The sequence below is a fragment of the Lynx rufus genome, unplaced genomic scaffold, assembly GCF_022079265.1.
Source record: "Lynx rufus isolate CCGP_SWC_20201006 ecotype Redwood Valley unplaced genomic scaffold, mLynRuf1.p SCAF_2, whole genome shotgun sequence".
Taxonomy (NCBI): domain Eukaryota; kingdom Metazoa; phylum Chordata; class Mammalia; order Carnivora; family Felidae; genus Lynx; species Lynx rufus.
This window is the reverse complement of record NW_025814834.1, coordinates 129453860-129470819: the sequence shown is the minus strand read 5'-3', so window position 1 is coordinate 129470819 and position 16960 is coordinate 129453860. Positions and strand designations below refer to the sequence as shown.

General features: G+C 36.6%; 1 protein-coding gene across 6 annotated transcripts in view; it reads right to left on the bottom strand.

The window, feature by feature from the left end:
• WDR47 (WD repeat domain 47) overlaps positions 1-16960 on the bottom strand; it is a 70507-nt gene that overhangs the window by 35188 nt on the left and 18359 nt on the right. For 2 of the 6 annotated variants that reach the window (XM_047084273.1, XM_047084274.1), the window contains exons 2-6: positions 16202-16368; positions 13912-13995; positions 9191-9296; positions 5964-6766; positions 1111-1237 (exon numbers count right to left, since the gene is read on the bottom strand). In XM_047084273.1, the coding sequence (XP_046940229.1) occupies positions 1111-1237; positions 5964-6766; positions 9191-9296; positions 13912-13995; positions 16202-16359 (1278 nt within the window). In that variant the 5' untranslated portion in view covers positions 16360-16368. Of the gene's footprint in view, positions 1-1110; positions 1238-5963; positions 6767-8215; positions 8291-9190; positions 9297-13911; positions 13996-16201; positions 16369-16960 lie in introns of those variants that run through there. The other 4 variants (XM_047084275.1, XM_047084276.1, XM_047084277.1 and 1 more) reach the window with 4 other exon arrangements.

Sequence of the window (16960 nt, the reverse complement as noted above, 5' to 3'; positions counted from 1 at the left end):
AGTAGGTTAAACATCCGACTTCAGCTCGGGTCATCATCTCACAGTTCATGAGTTCGAGCCCCACGTTGGGCTCTGTGCTGGTAGCTCGGAGCCTAGACCATGCTTCGGATTCTGTGTCTCCCTCTCTCTCTGCCCCTCCCCTGCTCAAACTCTGTCTCTCTCGTTCAAAAATAAATAAACATTAAAAAAGAAAGACTTGGATAAAAGTATTTTCTATTACAAATGTCATTTCTGAGGTGCCTGGGTGGTTTAGTCAGTTAAGCATCCGACTTTGGCTCAGGTCATGATTTCACAGTTCATGAGTTTGAGCCCCGCGTCAGGCTCTGTGCTGACAGCTCAGAGGTCTGTGCTGACAGCCCAAAGCCTGGAGGCTGCTTCAGATTCTGTGTCTCCCTCTCTCTCTGCTCCTCCCCTGCTCACTCTATGTCTCTCCTTCTCTCAAAAATAAAAAATAAAACGGGGCGCCTAGGTGGCGCAGTCGGTTAAGCATCCAACTTCAGCCAGGTCACGATCTCGCGGTCCGTGAGTTGGAGCCCCACATCAGGCTCTGGGCTGATGGCTCAGAGCCTGGAGCCTGTTTCCGATTCTGTGTCTCCCTCTCTCTCTGCCCCTCCCCCGTTCATGCTCTGTCTCTCTCTGTCCCAAAAATAAATAAACGTTGAAAAAAAAAATAATAAAATAAAATAAATAAATAAACGTTGGAAAAAAAATAAATAAATTTAAAAAAATAAATAAAAAATAAAAAATAAAAAATAAAAAAAAATTTTAAAATGTCATTTCTTGTTCATTACATCTAATTAGTAAAATATAGAGCATACCAAGCTACCCAGATTTAATGTGCGTTCAATTACTTGAGTCTTGAAATATGTAAGATTAATGTAAACTGTGGTATTTTAGATTGTTAATAAATTCACCTGTTAAAAATTCTCCAAAATACATGACAACTAAAGATACCATATATCCTTAAGGGAGAAAATGACTTAATAAGTCTAGATATTCTCTCACCTACTCTCAAATATTAAAAAATTCCATTTACATTTACTCAAGCAAACACTATTATTTCTTACAAAGAGAACAACTCTAAAAGACACTAGATGTATTAAATAATACCTCATTTTTTTCTTGCTTAGCTGGTCCTGGATTCTGTGCTCCATTTGCAGGTTCTTTTTCTGAAACTGAACTCTGGCCCAGGACTTCACTGCTTATAGGCCGCTGTGCCTCAACAGGTGTATCACTTCTTCCAGAAAAGTGCAAAAAACAAAAAGGAAGAGGTGGGAGTGAAGGAAAAGATATTTCAGAGAAATTTTAATTAAAACAATGACTATTTAGTCTAAGTGTTTACCAAATGTTCAAAAATAGATTTTTTAATTTTCCTTTCTTAAGTGTATATATAAGGTTTTTTTTTTTTTAATAGAATATGCCTATAATGGAAGAGCACTGGATTATTAAGCCAGGAGGGTAGGGGGTCCAGTCTAAAACAAGATTTGTGGTCTTTGGAAAATCACTTACATTCTCTGTGGCTCAGCTTCATCTATAAACTGAACTGAATAATAAGCTGGATGACCTAATGCCTAAATTCTCTTTATGAATCTTAATGTGTGATTCTGTTACCCAAACATTAATTTTTCCCCTCCAATATGTTTCAACAAAAATTTAAGAACTGTTTATTAAAAGGCTTTCTTTGGTTTATTTGCACTTAACATAAAAGCTAAACATACATGTTTCCAATATTTTTAATGTATACTAGTTAGTGAGCTTAACATCTCTGTCAGGTTGTTCTTAATATTCTTCTAAACACTAGCAATTTCTACTTTTCGTAGTTATTCTGTTCAAAATTTTTAATAACTAACATCATCCAAAAATGATGAATACCTCAGACACTTACACAGATAACCTGTTGGCACAAGGCACCATGGGAACATATACAAAAGTAAAAATGACCTCTGCCTTGAAGGAATTTGATTATGAGGGGGCTTCATAATGGCCTCTCCAGGCAGAGTATGTGATACATAACAAATTACAGTTGTAGAGGTCAGGAAGCAGAGCTAAATAGTCATCTTCATAAAGGCACCATTGGTCAGAAGCTTTCTAACTGATAAGTACCACAACATACATATATACACATGCGCCCAGAAGAGGAAGAAGAAAGACTTGGAGAAGTTTTCAGGACCAATCTCTGCTGTAACCTGCTAATGCCCATAAGAAGCCCAATTTTATGCCCACAAGATAGATTTAATAAGAGTTATTAACTATATATAAAATAAAATGACCTTCATAATGTAACATTTAATTTTGCAATCTATACATTTCCATATGTATTGTCTCATTTAACTTGCACAGTAACTTGTGAAATAGGTTGTAACTCTCATTTCACAGATGATGAATAAAGTGATTTTCCTAAAATTGCATAGCCAGTAAATAAAGGATTTCAATCTAGATTGTCAGGTTCCAAATCCAATGCTGATTCATTCCTGAGATGTTTTTGGGTTGGGTTTTTTTGTTTGTTTGTTTGTTTGTTTTTTTGCCATTTAATTTTGAGACCATTACACTGAATAGCCAAAGCTTATATTTTTTTCAACGGATTTTTCTTCCTTTTTTGTTTGGAGTTTGTTTATGTTTGAGTGAAAAACTATCTTTACAAAACCCACACTCCCTTATAAACCCTTCTTTTGTGTTTTATCTTCTTGTTTACCATAGTAATTCCATCACTGTATTCCCAGAATGCAGCATGACGCTAGCACAGAGTAGACACTCAAAATATTTTTAAACAAATACTGACTTTAAACGTATATCACCACAAATAAGAGGTTTCCTCAAGTGGCATCTTCAAGATAATTGTGTAATAATCTTACCAATATTTTTAAATTACACCTAAAATATTTTTAAGTTTATTTATTTTGAGACAGAGAGAGGCAGAGGGGGAGAGAGAGAGGCAGACAGGGAGAAAGAAGCAGAGGGGGAGAGAGAAAGAGGCAGAGGGGGAGAGAGAAAGAGAGAGAGAATGAGAGAGAGAGAGAGAGAGAGAAGGAGAGAGAGAGAGAGAATGAATATCCCAAGCAGGCTCCACACTATAATAAGCACAGAGCCGGATTCAGGGCTCAAACTCACAAATCGTGAGATCATGACCTGACCCAAAATCAAGAGCTGGGCACTTAACTGAGCCACCCAGGTACCCCACACCTAAGATAATTTTAAAAACAAGGTTAACTTTTTTCAAAGTAAATTTTTATACTTTATCCACAGCACAGTAGCTTACCTATAGCATGCTATTAGCAGCCCTTTTGACATATTGTCTTTACCAGGAGTATGACACTCAGAAGGTGAGAAATCTGTATTTACTAAGCACCATGCACATGCTCTCCACTCTGCTAGGAACTTTATCTCACTTTGCAAGTCAACACCCTATTTTATACAGATGATCACTTAGGCTCAGAGAGACTAAGTAATAACGGTCCCAAGGTCACACAACTAGTAAATGGCAAAGCTCTTGCTCAAGTCCAAGTCTGACTCCAAAGACCATTCATTATTCCACACTGCTTTGCCTCTTAAGTCTTCCAATTTCACAGGCATGACAGATATTTTCTTGGTTATGCTACTGCTCAGCTAGTAACACATGTATTACTAACATTTTAATATGTCACATTTTACCTCTCTACTTATTCTATAATGGTCTAGTAGCTTATACTCCACTTCTTTCTGTCTTTAGTCATTCCTCAATTTCTACTACTCCTTTACATAGGCAACAGCACATGTAGAGTCAGAACTGGCTAGATTTTTGTGTCTCTTTTCTTTAGAAAGACCATCCCTTTGTGGGAACGCAAACTGGTACAGCCACTCTGGGAAACAGTATGGAGGTTCCTCAAAAAACTAAAAATAGAACTGCCCTACGACCCAGCAATTGCGCTACTAGGTATTTATCCAAGGGATACAGTTGTGCTGTTTCGAAGGGACACATGCAACCCCATGTTGATAGCAGCACTATCAACAATAGCCAAAGTATGGAAAGAGCACAAATGTCCATCGATGGATGAATGGATAAAGAAGATGTGTGTGTGTATACACACACACACACACACAATGGAGTATTACTCAGCAATCAAATAGAATGAAATCTTGCCATTTGCAACTACGTGGATGGAACTAGAGGGTATTATGTTAAGTGAAATTAGTCAGAGAAAGACAAGTATCATATGACTTTACTCATATGAGGACTTTAAGAGACAAAACAAATGAACATAAGGGAAGGGAAACAAAAATAATATAAAAACAGGGAGGGGGACAAAGCATAAGAGACTCATAAATATGGAGAACAAACAGAGGGTTACTGGAGGGGATGTGGGAAGGGGGATGGGCTAAATGCATAAGGGACATTAAGGAATCTACTCCTGAAATCATTGTTGCACTATATGCTAATTTGGATGTAAATTAAAAAAAAAAAATTAAGAAAAAAAGAAAGACAATCCCTTTGGTGAACAAGTCCAAACATTATACTGACGAAGAAGTTCCAATCATCTTACGTACCCAGAAGAATATCAACAGTTCTCCTCAGAAGAATATCAACAGTCCCTTAGAATTGAAGCCCAACATACCAGACAATGAAAATTTTCTTTAAAGAGATTGGAAAGTCCAAGAAAAGTTTAAGATAGTCTCTACCAATGTTCAAGACTCTATTCCTTTGGGATTTAGATAATAGGATCCTTCGATATTAAGTTATACTCATCCATTTTCATTACTAGATATCATCTCTATCTTTCAAGTAGAGCAATAAGATGACTCTTAAGTCACCCTACGCCTGGGGTGCCTGGGTAGCTCAGTCAGTTAAGCATCCAACTCTTGATTTCAGCTTAGGTCGTGATCCCGTGGTTTATGAGTTTGAGTCCCGTGTCAGGCTCTGTGTGCTGACAGTGCAGAGCCTGCTTTAGATTCTCTTTCTTCCTCTCTCTCTGCCTCTTCCCTACTCATAGTATCATACTTCATAGTATCAACTCTGAGTATAGGAAACCAGCCATATGTCCCAGTGGTTTTCCTAGAAAGTGAGGGAAGAACTTTTCTAACTCTTGAAATAAAGAACCGCTAACCAGGAAATTATTATTTCATGCCAAGTTTGAAAGAAAAACTGAGTGCTGGCTTTAACCCTTATTTCCTTCATGTATATTAAGAGTTACTAGAGGGATGCCTGGGTGGCTCAGTCGGTTAAGCATCTGACTCAGGCTCAGGTCATATCTCATAGTTCATGAGTTTGAGCCCTGCATCGGGCTCTGCACTAACACTGTGGAGCCTGCTTGGGATTCTTTCTCTCTCCCTCTCTCTCTGTCCCTTCCTATTTGCTCTCTCTCAAACTAAATAAATAAACTTAAAAAAAAAAAAGAGTTACTAGAAAAAATAATCAGAGTGGAAATAATCAGAGATTTTTACACACACACATTCAATACTATTTACTATTCAGTACTATTCATATAGGAGAAAAAAGTGGAAATAATCTGCTATCCTATGATGAGGAATTGGGTAAAATTATGATACAGTCATACAGTGGAATACTGCATACATCATTAATCATTTATCCCAATAAATGTTTAAAAATACGAGAAAGTATTCAAGATCAAATTTTAAAAAGCAAATTATGTGAATATATATAGTACATTCCCAATCTTTAAAAATGTATTCATAGAAAAAAGACATCATCGAAGTGTGAGATTACATGGGATTTTAATTCTCATATTTATACTCTCCTGTATTTTCCAAAATGTCTTCAATGCACATCCATTGCCTTAATAATAAGCAAAATAATAATACAGGATATAAAAATAAAGATTCTCATTGATAATTTTAATTATCAAAATTTATTTTAGAAATGCTTTATAAAGTTTAAGGACTAACTTTCAACTAAAGGGACTTGAACATTAAACACACACACACAATCTCACACTCTGAATAATTTCTAATTTTTATGAGGAAATACTTACCGTTCAGGGGATTCTTCATAAATACTGTGACATTCTGTATTCTCAAGCATGAGACTTCTACTGAGGTTTTGTACCCCTGGATAATGAAAGTTAGCAAAGGAGTGTGACATTGGAGACGTTTTGTTTCCAAGGTCTGAGATTCTCTTATCATGACTGGTTAGGCCACAAGTGAGGCCATCTAAAGCAGGATTCAGAGAGCGGGTCATATAGGCGTCAGCTGATTGAGGCCTTCTCATTGGAGACGATGGATAGGGAGAAAGTTTGCTGATAAGAGGAGTCAAAAGATCAGCGTATGCAGCTTTTGTAGGTTTCAGAAGTTTGTCAACATGAATATTAAGCATTTTCTGTTCAAAAGCACAAGAGAAGACAGAAGATGGGAGATTCTGAAGCCATGACAATAAACTCAGATCCAAGTCATCACAACCATTACCACATAAAAGGTCAATGCCAAGAAGTACTTCACTTTCTGTAATTTCTTCTCCAGTTGCTTTACTTTGACAAAATTCTACACAGCATTCATAAAGTAGGCCCTTCATTACAAGCTGAAATAAACGATTGTTACTTGCTTTAAACCCAGCCTCACTTAGCTTCCTATCAGCAGGGATGAATTCTGCAACCATGACACAAGCCTCTTCAAAACAGTGAACTCGTGCAGTGCTTGGATTCCAGTCCTTGAATTCAGCATGATTGGTCAGACGAGGCAAAGTCAAAAGCAAACAGAGCTTGCTGTAATCATCTTTAGAAGGACAGTACTCTTCTAGGGCATGCAAACATTGCACAGCTTCTTGCATGGTAAATTCCAGCTGTAAGAAAAATATAAGTGATCACTACAAAGAAAGATGCTGTGAGATATGAAAACAAGAGTATTTTAATCAAATACATTTAATCAAATGTTTTATAAAATATTTTATAAAATGTTTTAAAAATATTTAATCAAATATTTTATAAGCTTTCATAAACTTTAATTGCAAAAGGATAAACTCTAGTGTCACAGAGTACTCATATAATTTGCAGGCTATGTAACAACTCTAAAGTCAGGAGCTAAAATGTTTTTTCACTATTAAAATAAAAATATGAAATAATTTGGTTACTTAGCAAATTAAACTCTTACTATAAGAATAGTGTTCGGGGCACCTGGGTGGCTCAGTCGGTTAAGCGTCCGACTTCAACTCAGGTAATGATCTCACAGTTTGTGGGTTTGACCCTGTGTCCCCCAGGCCTGGAGCCTGCTTCAGATTCTGTGTCTCCCTTTCTCTCTCTCTGCCCTTCCCCCACTTGTGCTCCCTCTCTCTCTCTCTCAAAAATAAGTAAACATTAAAAAAAAAGATATAAAAAAAATAGTGTTCTAGGGATGCCTGGGTGCTGGGTGGCTCAGTCAGTTAAGCACATACTCTTGGTTTCAGCTCAGGTCATGATCTCACAGTTCGTGGGATGGAGCCCTGAGTCAGGCTCCGTGCTGTCAGCGGATTCTCTCTCTCTCTCTCTGCCCCTCTTCCACTAGCACTCTTTCTCTCTCAAAATAAATAAGTAAACATTTCTTTAAAATATTGTTCTAGTTCAGGCTTTGGGCTATCATTCTCAAATGTATACTTTTTTAAGGTCAAGAATAATTGAGCACTCTAGAAATGAAAACTGAAGCATGCCAATATTCAATGGTTTATGAAGCTTGCTATCACTCTAGCTTACCCAAAAAGCAAAAAAAGTCATTCTTAAACTTGCTGTAGGAGAAATTTGTGTGGGGAAAGAAAGCAAACTGGGGGGGGGGGGGGGGACTCTACAGTTTATAGTTCATTTGCTACAAAAATAGTATGTGGGGTGCCTGGGTGACTCAGTCAGTTAAATGTTTGACTCTTGATTTTAGCTTAGGTCATGATCTCATGGTCATGAGATTGAGTCCCACGATGGGCTCCATGACAGGTGTGGAGCCTGCTTAATATTCTCTCTCCGCCCCCATCCTTTGTCCCTCCCTGACTCATGCTCTCTCTCTCTCAAAGACAAAAGAAAACAAAACAAAACAAAAAACCTAGTATGAAGACAGAACAAAGAAAGCTTAGCTGAGAGAAAAATTACAGTAATTTGTATACTGAATATTATCTTAAATCATAAGCTTTTAATGATGTAAGGAATCTCAGAGTTTATGGAATTCACCTTTCTTTAGCTTACATATGGGAAAAGTTAGGGAGCAGATTTAACTAAAGTAATTCAGTTGGTTAATGACAAAGACAAAGTAAAAATTAAGTCTTTTGACTTACAGTGTTCTTTTCAAATTTAAGCGTCACTGTGGGGCGACTGGGTGACTCAGTGGGTTAAGCATCGGACTTCAGCTCAGGTCATGACCTAACAGCTGGAGTTTGAGCCCTGCATCAGGCTCTGTGCTGACAGCTCAGAGCGTGGAGCCTGTTTCAGATTTCTGTGTGTGTGTCTCTCTCTCCGCCCACCCCCACTCATGTTCTGTCACTCTCTCTCAAAAATAAATAAACATTAATAAATTTCAAAAATTAATAAATAAAATAACCATTACTGTCTGGCAAACATTTCTCTTACTATATATGAAAGTTCTCATTGTAATATCTTTTGAGTTTATTTCAATGAACACTTACTTACTGGCACTTAATAAGTTTCCTTGGTTTGGGATATAACAATACTATAATTAAAACTTTAAAAATAACTCTCTAATCAAAAAAACCCTTAGTATCTTTAAATTTGAATTGTCATAAAGACAAACATATTTTATCAAAAACCACCTCTGTTGTTGTACTGATCATTGGGGTATTGTATGTAAGCGATTAATCACTGGATTCTATACCTGAAACTAATATTACACTGTAAGTTAACTAACTGGAATTTAAATAAAAACTTGGAGGGAAAAAAAAAAACACCTCTGGATCAATGTAAATACTGAAAAAACAAAACGAGGAAGTAAACATAATCCACTTCTGGAATAAAAAAAGAAGCAATGATGTAGAATCTTCAAGTCAAACATCTACTGTAATCTAAATCACCTTAAACAGGAAAAGCACACACTCTCCAACCAGCCAGCCATTCATTTATCGTCTGTGTCTAAATCTTGGAACAAGTTCAAAAGCATTATAGATTGAAAGTACTCCAGCTGCAAAAGAGTAGATCTTATTCCATCCCAGCTCATAAAAACTTTGAAAACTCATGATACTAATCTTTTGTTTTAGTAAATAAAATACTTATGACTGAAACAAGACTATAGCGCAAACCTTCAGGAATAAAAATCTTACATGCTGGGGCTCATCTTCTGCTGACATTGCATTATTAACACACAAGGCTTCTAAAAACTTCTGCTTCAGGATAATATAACGAAACCTGTGAAAAATAAAATATAAAACATTAAAATGACTAAAAAGCCGAGTTACGACAAAGTCAAAGATTAGAAATGAAACCCAGGTTCTTAGAGCAAAACAGACCAAGTTTGTCTTAAAGGGCTAATTATTCCTCTAAAAAAAATTTTTAAGAAAAATTAATTTTCCAATGTCTCATAAATCAAATGCCCTTATAAGTTACTATAACCACCTTTGCTTTCAAAAAATTATTTTTTTAATGTTTATTTTTGAGAGAGAGCAAGTGTGTGTACACACACACACACACACACACACAAACACACACACATGTACACAGGCAAGCTGGGGAGGGGCAGAGAAAGAGGAGGACAGAGGATCCAAAGTGGGGTCTGTGCTGACAGCAGAGAACTCAAGGTGGGGCTTGAACTAACAAATCATGACCTGAGCCGAAGTTGGATGCATAACGAACTGAGCCACCCAGATGGCCCTGCTTTCAAAAAATTCTTAAAATTTGGGGCACTTGGAGCATCTGACTCTTGATTTCGGCCTAGGTCATGATCTCGCAGTTCATGAGTCTGAGTTCTATGTCAGGCTCTGCACTGAGAGTGCGGAGACTGCTTGGGATTCTCTCTCTCTCTCTGCCCCTCCCCTGCTCTCTCTCTCTCAAAAATAAATAAACTTTTAAAAAATTCTTAAAATTCTTAAATTACTATTTTTTTAAAATTTTGTTTTAACATTTGTTCATTTTTTTGAGAGATGGAGACAGAGCATGAGTGGGGGAGAGGCAGAGAGAGAGGGAGACAGAATCTGGAGCAGGCTCCAGGCTCTGAGCTGTCAGCACAGAGCCCAATGTGGGACTCGAACCCACAGACTGCAAGATGACCTAAGCTGAAGCTTAACCAACTGAGTCACCCAGGCGCCCCAAAATTCTTAAAATTCTTAAAAGCTTATCACATTGGAGCAACAATTAAAATAATTTCAGTAAGTAAGTACAATTTAGTACTCGAAGGATTTCTATTTCCAATATTAATTCTAACCAAGAGCCAAGTTTTATGAAAGATGAAAATTATAATCTAATATGAAATCAAAATCCTTTACATTCAAAATGTCTTGTTTTATTATGTTTTGTTTTATTATTTTGCATTTTATTCAAAATATGTCCTTTTTTCTTTTCGAACATGAGAAAAGTCTAATAAAAATCAGGCTGAAAGAGTAGGAAGAAATGAACATTTCTCAAGTCATAAAATAATCATAAACTTTAAAGCTTTTTAACAGAGATTTTTCAGGGAGAGGTCTACTTGACTTGCCTAAGAATAAAAAATTCTGGATGCTTTAAGCACCTTAAAGAAAAATTATTTTTAAGGACTGAAAGAAAATGAAACTTTAGTCATTCTTTCAACCATTGTTACAGTAGCAAATGTATGTCCAATAAAGCAAAATACTTGCCTTCAAAAAGAGGGTCATCTAATAAGTTGTATGAAATATGTACACTGTTTCAGCAAAGTCTCAAAGGAATGTGAAAACAATTCTATCAGAAGGGGTGGAAAGTATAAGGCAAGTTTTATAAGAGCTGACTCTCAGAAGATGATCAGGTGTGTGCTGTATAAAGGTAGGAGATGGTGAAAGGAATACTATTCCAATAAATGAAGAATGTGCAAAAGCAAACAGGTATCAAATAGCACCAGTGGTATGAACAGATGATCAAAAAACAATATAAGGTTGTACTTCCATTGATGGTAGAGTCACTTGTTATCTGGCTAACCTTTCTACAGATAAAATGATAAACCGTAGATAAAATTTTAAAAGTAACTATTTGAAAGCAATGAAGAACAACAAAAAGCTGGTACAACTAGAGGGAAGTCAATCTTTGGCGGCGGGGGTGGGGGGGAAGGTTTGCGGGGGTGGGGGGTGGGGGGCGGGGATAAAAAACCTTTGGAGTGAGATTCAAGGGTATAAGGTCTTCCAGCTGGGGGCACTCTCCAGTCAACACAATGTGAGCTAAAACTCAAGTAGAAAGCTACAGTTTCACTTTCTTAAAAAGTCAGCAAAAAGTTTGGTACTGCAAGAGTAGCTGAAAAGCAGGAGGACATCCAAACACAAAGGAAGCCATAATGAAAAATACACCAAAATCTACTGTACAAACTCAGATAAAATCTTTGGCTGTCCCTGAAACTGTGAAGATGCAAGGGAGACTCCAAGGAGCCCAGGGAAAGCAACAGATGGAAGGCTAATTAACTGACAAAGATCCCAGCTGGCATCCACTAAGTGGGAGTGTAACCAAGTTAACTACCTCATGAACAAAAGTCAACACTTTTCAAAGGCAGATAACAGAATCCAGAGCCTCAGCAATGAATCCACAATGTGCAGAATACACTAAAAAAATTTTTTTAATGTTTATTTATTATTTTTAAGAGAGAGACAGAGTGCGAGCGGGAACAGGGCAGAGAAAGAGGGAGACACAGCATCCAAAGCAGGCTCCAGGCTCCGAGCTGTCAGCACAAAGCCCAATGCAAGGCTCGAATTCATGAACTGTGAGATCATGACTTAAGCCGAAGTCAGACACTCAACCTACTGAACCACCCAGGTGCCCCATATTTTAAAAGTGACTAGATATGTTTAAAAAAATAAAAGGGCGCCTGGGTGTCTCACTCAGTTGAGTGTCCAACTTCGGCTCAGGTGGTGATCTCAAAGTCTGTGAGTTCAAGCTCCGCGTCGGGCTCTGTGCTGACAGCTCAGAGCCTGGAGCCTGCTTCAGATTCTGTGTCTCCCTCACAATCCACACACAAAAATAGTTTTAAAAAAATGAATAGCACCTCAGTCCTGTGGGACAACATCAGTTATCTAATACTGCATAGAGTCCCAGAAGGAGAAGAGAAAAGGGCTAAAAAAAATATTTGAAGAAGTAATGGCCAAAAACTTCCCAAATTTGATGAAAAATATAAACTTACAGATCCAAAAAGTACAGCAAACCCGAAGCAGGAAAAATACAAAGAAACCACACTTAAGCACATCATAATCAAACTGCTAAAAGCAAATGATAAAATCTTGTTGCCAGAGGCAGGAGTTGGAAGGGTAGGCAGATTGGGTAAAGTGGGTCCCAAGATATAAATTTCCAGTTATAAAGTAAGTCATGGAAATGTAATGTACAGCATGGTGTACATTATATAGTTAATAATACTGTTTTGCACATGTGAAAATTGCTAAGAGAGAGACCTTAAAATTTGTCATCACAAGGGGCACCTGGGTGGCTCAGTCGGTCACGCGTCCGACTTTGGCTCAGGTCATGATCTCGTGGTCCGTGAGTTCGAGCCCCGCGTCGGGCTTTGTGCTGACAGCTCAGAGCCTGGAGCCTGTTTCAGATCCTCTGTCTCCCTCTTTCTCTGACCCTCCCCCGTTCATGCTCTGTCTCTCTCTGTCTCAAAAATAAAAATGTTTAAAAAAAATTAAAAAAACAAAAACTGTCATCACAAAAAAGTGTTTATAACTATGTATGGGGATGAACGTTAACTAGACTTACTGTGATCACAATTTTACAATATATACAAATATCCAATCCCTGTATTGTACATCTGAAACTAATATAATGTTATTTATATGTTAAATATACCTCAATAGGGGCGCCTGGGTGGTTCAGTCGGTTAAGTGTCCGAATTTGGCTCAGGTCATGATCTTGCAGTCTGTGAATTCAAGCCCCACATACGGCTCTGAGCTGACAGCTCAGAGCCTGGAGCTTGCTTCAGATTCTGTGTCTCCCTCTCTCTCTCTGCCCCTCCCCCACTCATGCTGTGTCTCTCTCTCAAAAATAAATGAACATTGAAAAAAATATATATACAGGGGCACCTGGGTGGCTCTGTTGGTTAAGCGCCAACTTCAGCTCAGGGTATGATCTCACAGTTCATGAGTTTGTGCTATCAGCACAGAGCCTGGAGTCTGCTTTGGATCCTGTGTCTCCTCTCTCTGCCCCTCCCCCCACTCACGCACTGTCTCTCTCTCTCTCAAAAATAAAAAAAAAAGAACATAAAAAAATACACACACACACATATATATACACCTCAATAAAAAAAAAGATCTTGAAGGCAACTAAAAAAGAAAACAAAAACAACAACAACAACAACAACAACCATACAAGAGAATCCGGACACAAACACAGCTAAGTGTTCATCAGAAAATAATGGAGGCGAGGAGACAATAGAATGACATCTTTCAAATCTTCATATTATTGGGGCATATGGGTGGCTCACTTGCTTGAGCTCTGTTGGGACTCTTGTATCAGCTCAGGTTGTGATCTCTCAATTATGATATGGGAGCCTACTTGGGAGTCTCCTCTCCCTCTCTCGCTCTGCCCCTCCCCAGCTCATGCTCTCTTTCTCAAAATAAATAAATTATGAAGAAACAACTGTCTCAGATACGGCCCTTGTGACTTTTTGTATACACTGTCAAAAAAGGTAGGTTTATAAATCAGATTTTCAACCAACTGAAGTACATACAACTTGTCCTCTAGAAGTGCTCCAACTCAATGGTATTGAGTATACTATTTTCTAGGAAAGCTAACAGTCTTGTTTTTAAATTTTTGTTTATTATTTTGTTTTGCTACGCCTATACCAGTGATAAGACAATAAAAAATTTTGATGAAATCTTACCTTTTCTTGTCGAATTTTTCCATACATTCTAGAGGCTGTATAAACTGAAGAACTTCATCCCATTGACCATCAAGGATTAGCTGCCTATATAAAGAAAAACACATGCATGTTATCAAATTTGGGTTATACTAATTAAAAGCAGAATAAATAAGAATGAATAAAAGCAGAATAAATGATAAGAATAAATGATAAGCAGAATAAATGAAGCATTAAAACTTCAGTCTGAAGTCTGTAATGAGGTTAACATCCTCAACCACTATACTAAAATAAAATTTTCACAACTTATTTGTAACAACATATCCTATATGAGAAGAATTTGTGAATCTGCATCCACTTCTCATTCTAATATATATGTGGGTTTTTTTTCACCTATATAAAAACACTGGGCTAAGTCTAAACGTTCCTTTATTTTCCTACTCATCTTACAGTTTTAAAGCTCTTCTGTATTATTTAGGGGCCAATGTATGGCTATATTTCAGACTCACCAAATCAGAGGTTCTTAATTGGGGGTGATTTTGTCCCCAAGACATCTGGCAATGTTTGGAGACATTTTGGTTGTCACAATTTGGGGGTGCTACTGACATCAACTGAGTATAGGTCAGAGATGTTGCTAAACATCCTACAATGCACAGGAAAACCCCCACAGCCCCAAAGAACAAAGAATTATCTGGCCCAAAATGTTACTATTGCTGAGGTTGAGAAATCCTGCTCTCAACTGTGATTTCTACATCTTTCAGGCATATAACACTAAAATGTATACTCTGAGAATAAAAACAGCAAGGAATAAGATAAGGTTTCATTCCACTTTAGTGGTCTATGGGAATTTCCAAAAGTTATAAGGCATTCTTACTGCTGTTCTTCTTTTATAATAGCAATTTCCCTACTTCTGGATTTTTAGAACAATATAATTTAAAAAGGGATGGGCAGGAGGATCTAAATAAGATTGCCAACTTTTAAGCCTGCAAATAAGGAATACTAGTAAGAAGCAATCATAATATATCATAATCATTTTACAAAGAGGCATTTTAATATTTAAAAAGAAAGGGCAGAATTTCAAAGGTTAGTCCTTTAAGATGAATACATTTAGTTTAATGAAAAACTTAACTATTCTACAATTCTTTGCATTTTACCTCAGACCAGTAAAACTTCATCAGAAACCCAGCTGGTTCTTGGAGGGGGGATATTTGAGAGCCACTGCTAAATTCCAGGAGTAGCAATGCTTGAAAGACAGGGCCGGAACGGCCTCAGTATTGGTTCCTGAGAATATTGACTAAGCTCCCCAGGGCTAAATGACATTCATAACACCAAATACAAGGAAGTTCAAGGAGTTTAAATAAACTCTTAATACACTGAAGTTTTTTTTTTTTAAGTTCCTTTTTCGTGACTTAGGAATGCTTCATTTTTTAAAGCTTTCCAAGTCACAAAATGCCACATGTCCAAGAATCTGTACTCTTCGTCAAGGATATTCAGTATCACATAAGCAGAGAGTGCATTTCTGTCTGGAAATCTGGGTTTTTCTTTTTCCATCTAATTCAAGTTAGGATATATTTAGCTTCCCATTTGGCAAATATGTTAATTCTCTTTTGCTCTGCAATTCCAAGAATCTTGTTCTAAGGAAATAATTCAAGATACAGAAAAAGTCCTATGTATAAAAGATGTTCAATAGAGCATTTATTTAAGATACATTGGAAATAATTTGTTTAAAATTGGGGAACCATTAGGAAATCAATTAAATCAAAAAATTTTAAGTATAAATTTGTAACACAGAGAATCCTTATAATGTTAATGGGTAAAGAAGGATACTAAGTTATCCTTCTAATAGAATGTAACAGAATTGCTTTTTTTTTTTTTTTTTAATATGCACAGAAAATCATCAGCATGTAGTGTGTCTGGGTGACGGGTATTTTTCTCTTTTCCTTTTCTATATTTTCTATAATGAATATATCTATATTCATTTCTATGGCCAAAAAGATGGTATTTCAGAATTTTTTTTTTTTATCCTTCTGGAGTCTCTTATTTTTTAAATCAAGAATTTTTCATGATGATGCCACAACTACAATGGAGTTGTGACTCTAGTTTTTTTAATGGACTTCTTGATCTTACTATTGAAAAGATTCTATAGAAAACATGACTTTGTAAATGTTCTATTATAAAAACAAACATTATTTTTACAAATTATATGGCCTTTTCACGATTATAAATATCCCACCTGAAATACACATATTATTTCATTAATACTTAACACTTCTTTGAAGGAGCTACAAACCTTATAAAACTAACAAAATCATACCTCAGAAAAAGCATATCATCTGAAAATAAGCCGTTTATGACTCCACTTTCCTTCTCGAGGGCTAACATACTAATGTGAAGTTTCTTTGAATTCAAGAAGTCTAAAATTAGTTTAATAATTTCAACCTCTTTTACATTCACTGTTTCTTCAGCCGTCATGTTGATAGCCTAAATATTAAACAGAACAAAAACAAAAATTAGTCGTATTATTTGATTTCTAAGTGTTATTAACTGTCTGGAAACTATACATAATAGGTTTCTTGGAAATATTTAGTATAGGTATTTTGAAATTAACTTAATATTTATCAAAACCAGTCATTCTTTAAGGTGGAATAAAGGTTATGGCTATAATTTTTTTAAGTCCTTATCTTTGAGAGATACACACTGTAATAATACAAATTAAATGATATAAAGTCTGTGACTTGTTTCAAAATAATACAAGAGGGGATTGGAAGAGGTAAAGATGAAACAAGAATAATGACTATTGAAGTGGGGTAATGGGTAAATGGAGGGAGATTCACTTATATTTGCTATGGTCTGAACATTTGTGTCCTCCCAAAATTAATCTGTTGAAATGCTAATCTTCATATTGACAGAATTAGGAGGTAGAGCCTTTGAGAGGTGATTAGATCTTGAAGGCTCTGTCCTTCACGGGATTAGTGTCCTTCAAGAGGCCCCAGAAAGACAGCTCAACCCTTCTACCTTGTAAGAATACATTGAGAAGTCAGTAGTCTGCAACCAGAAAGAGAGTCCTCATCAG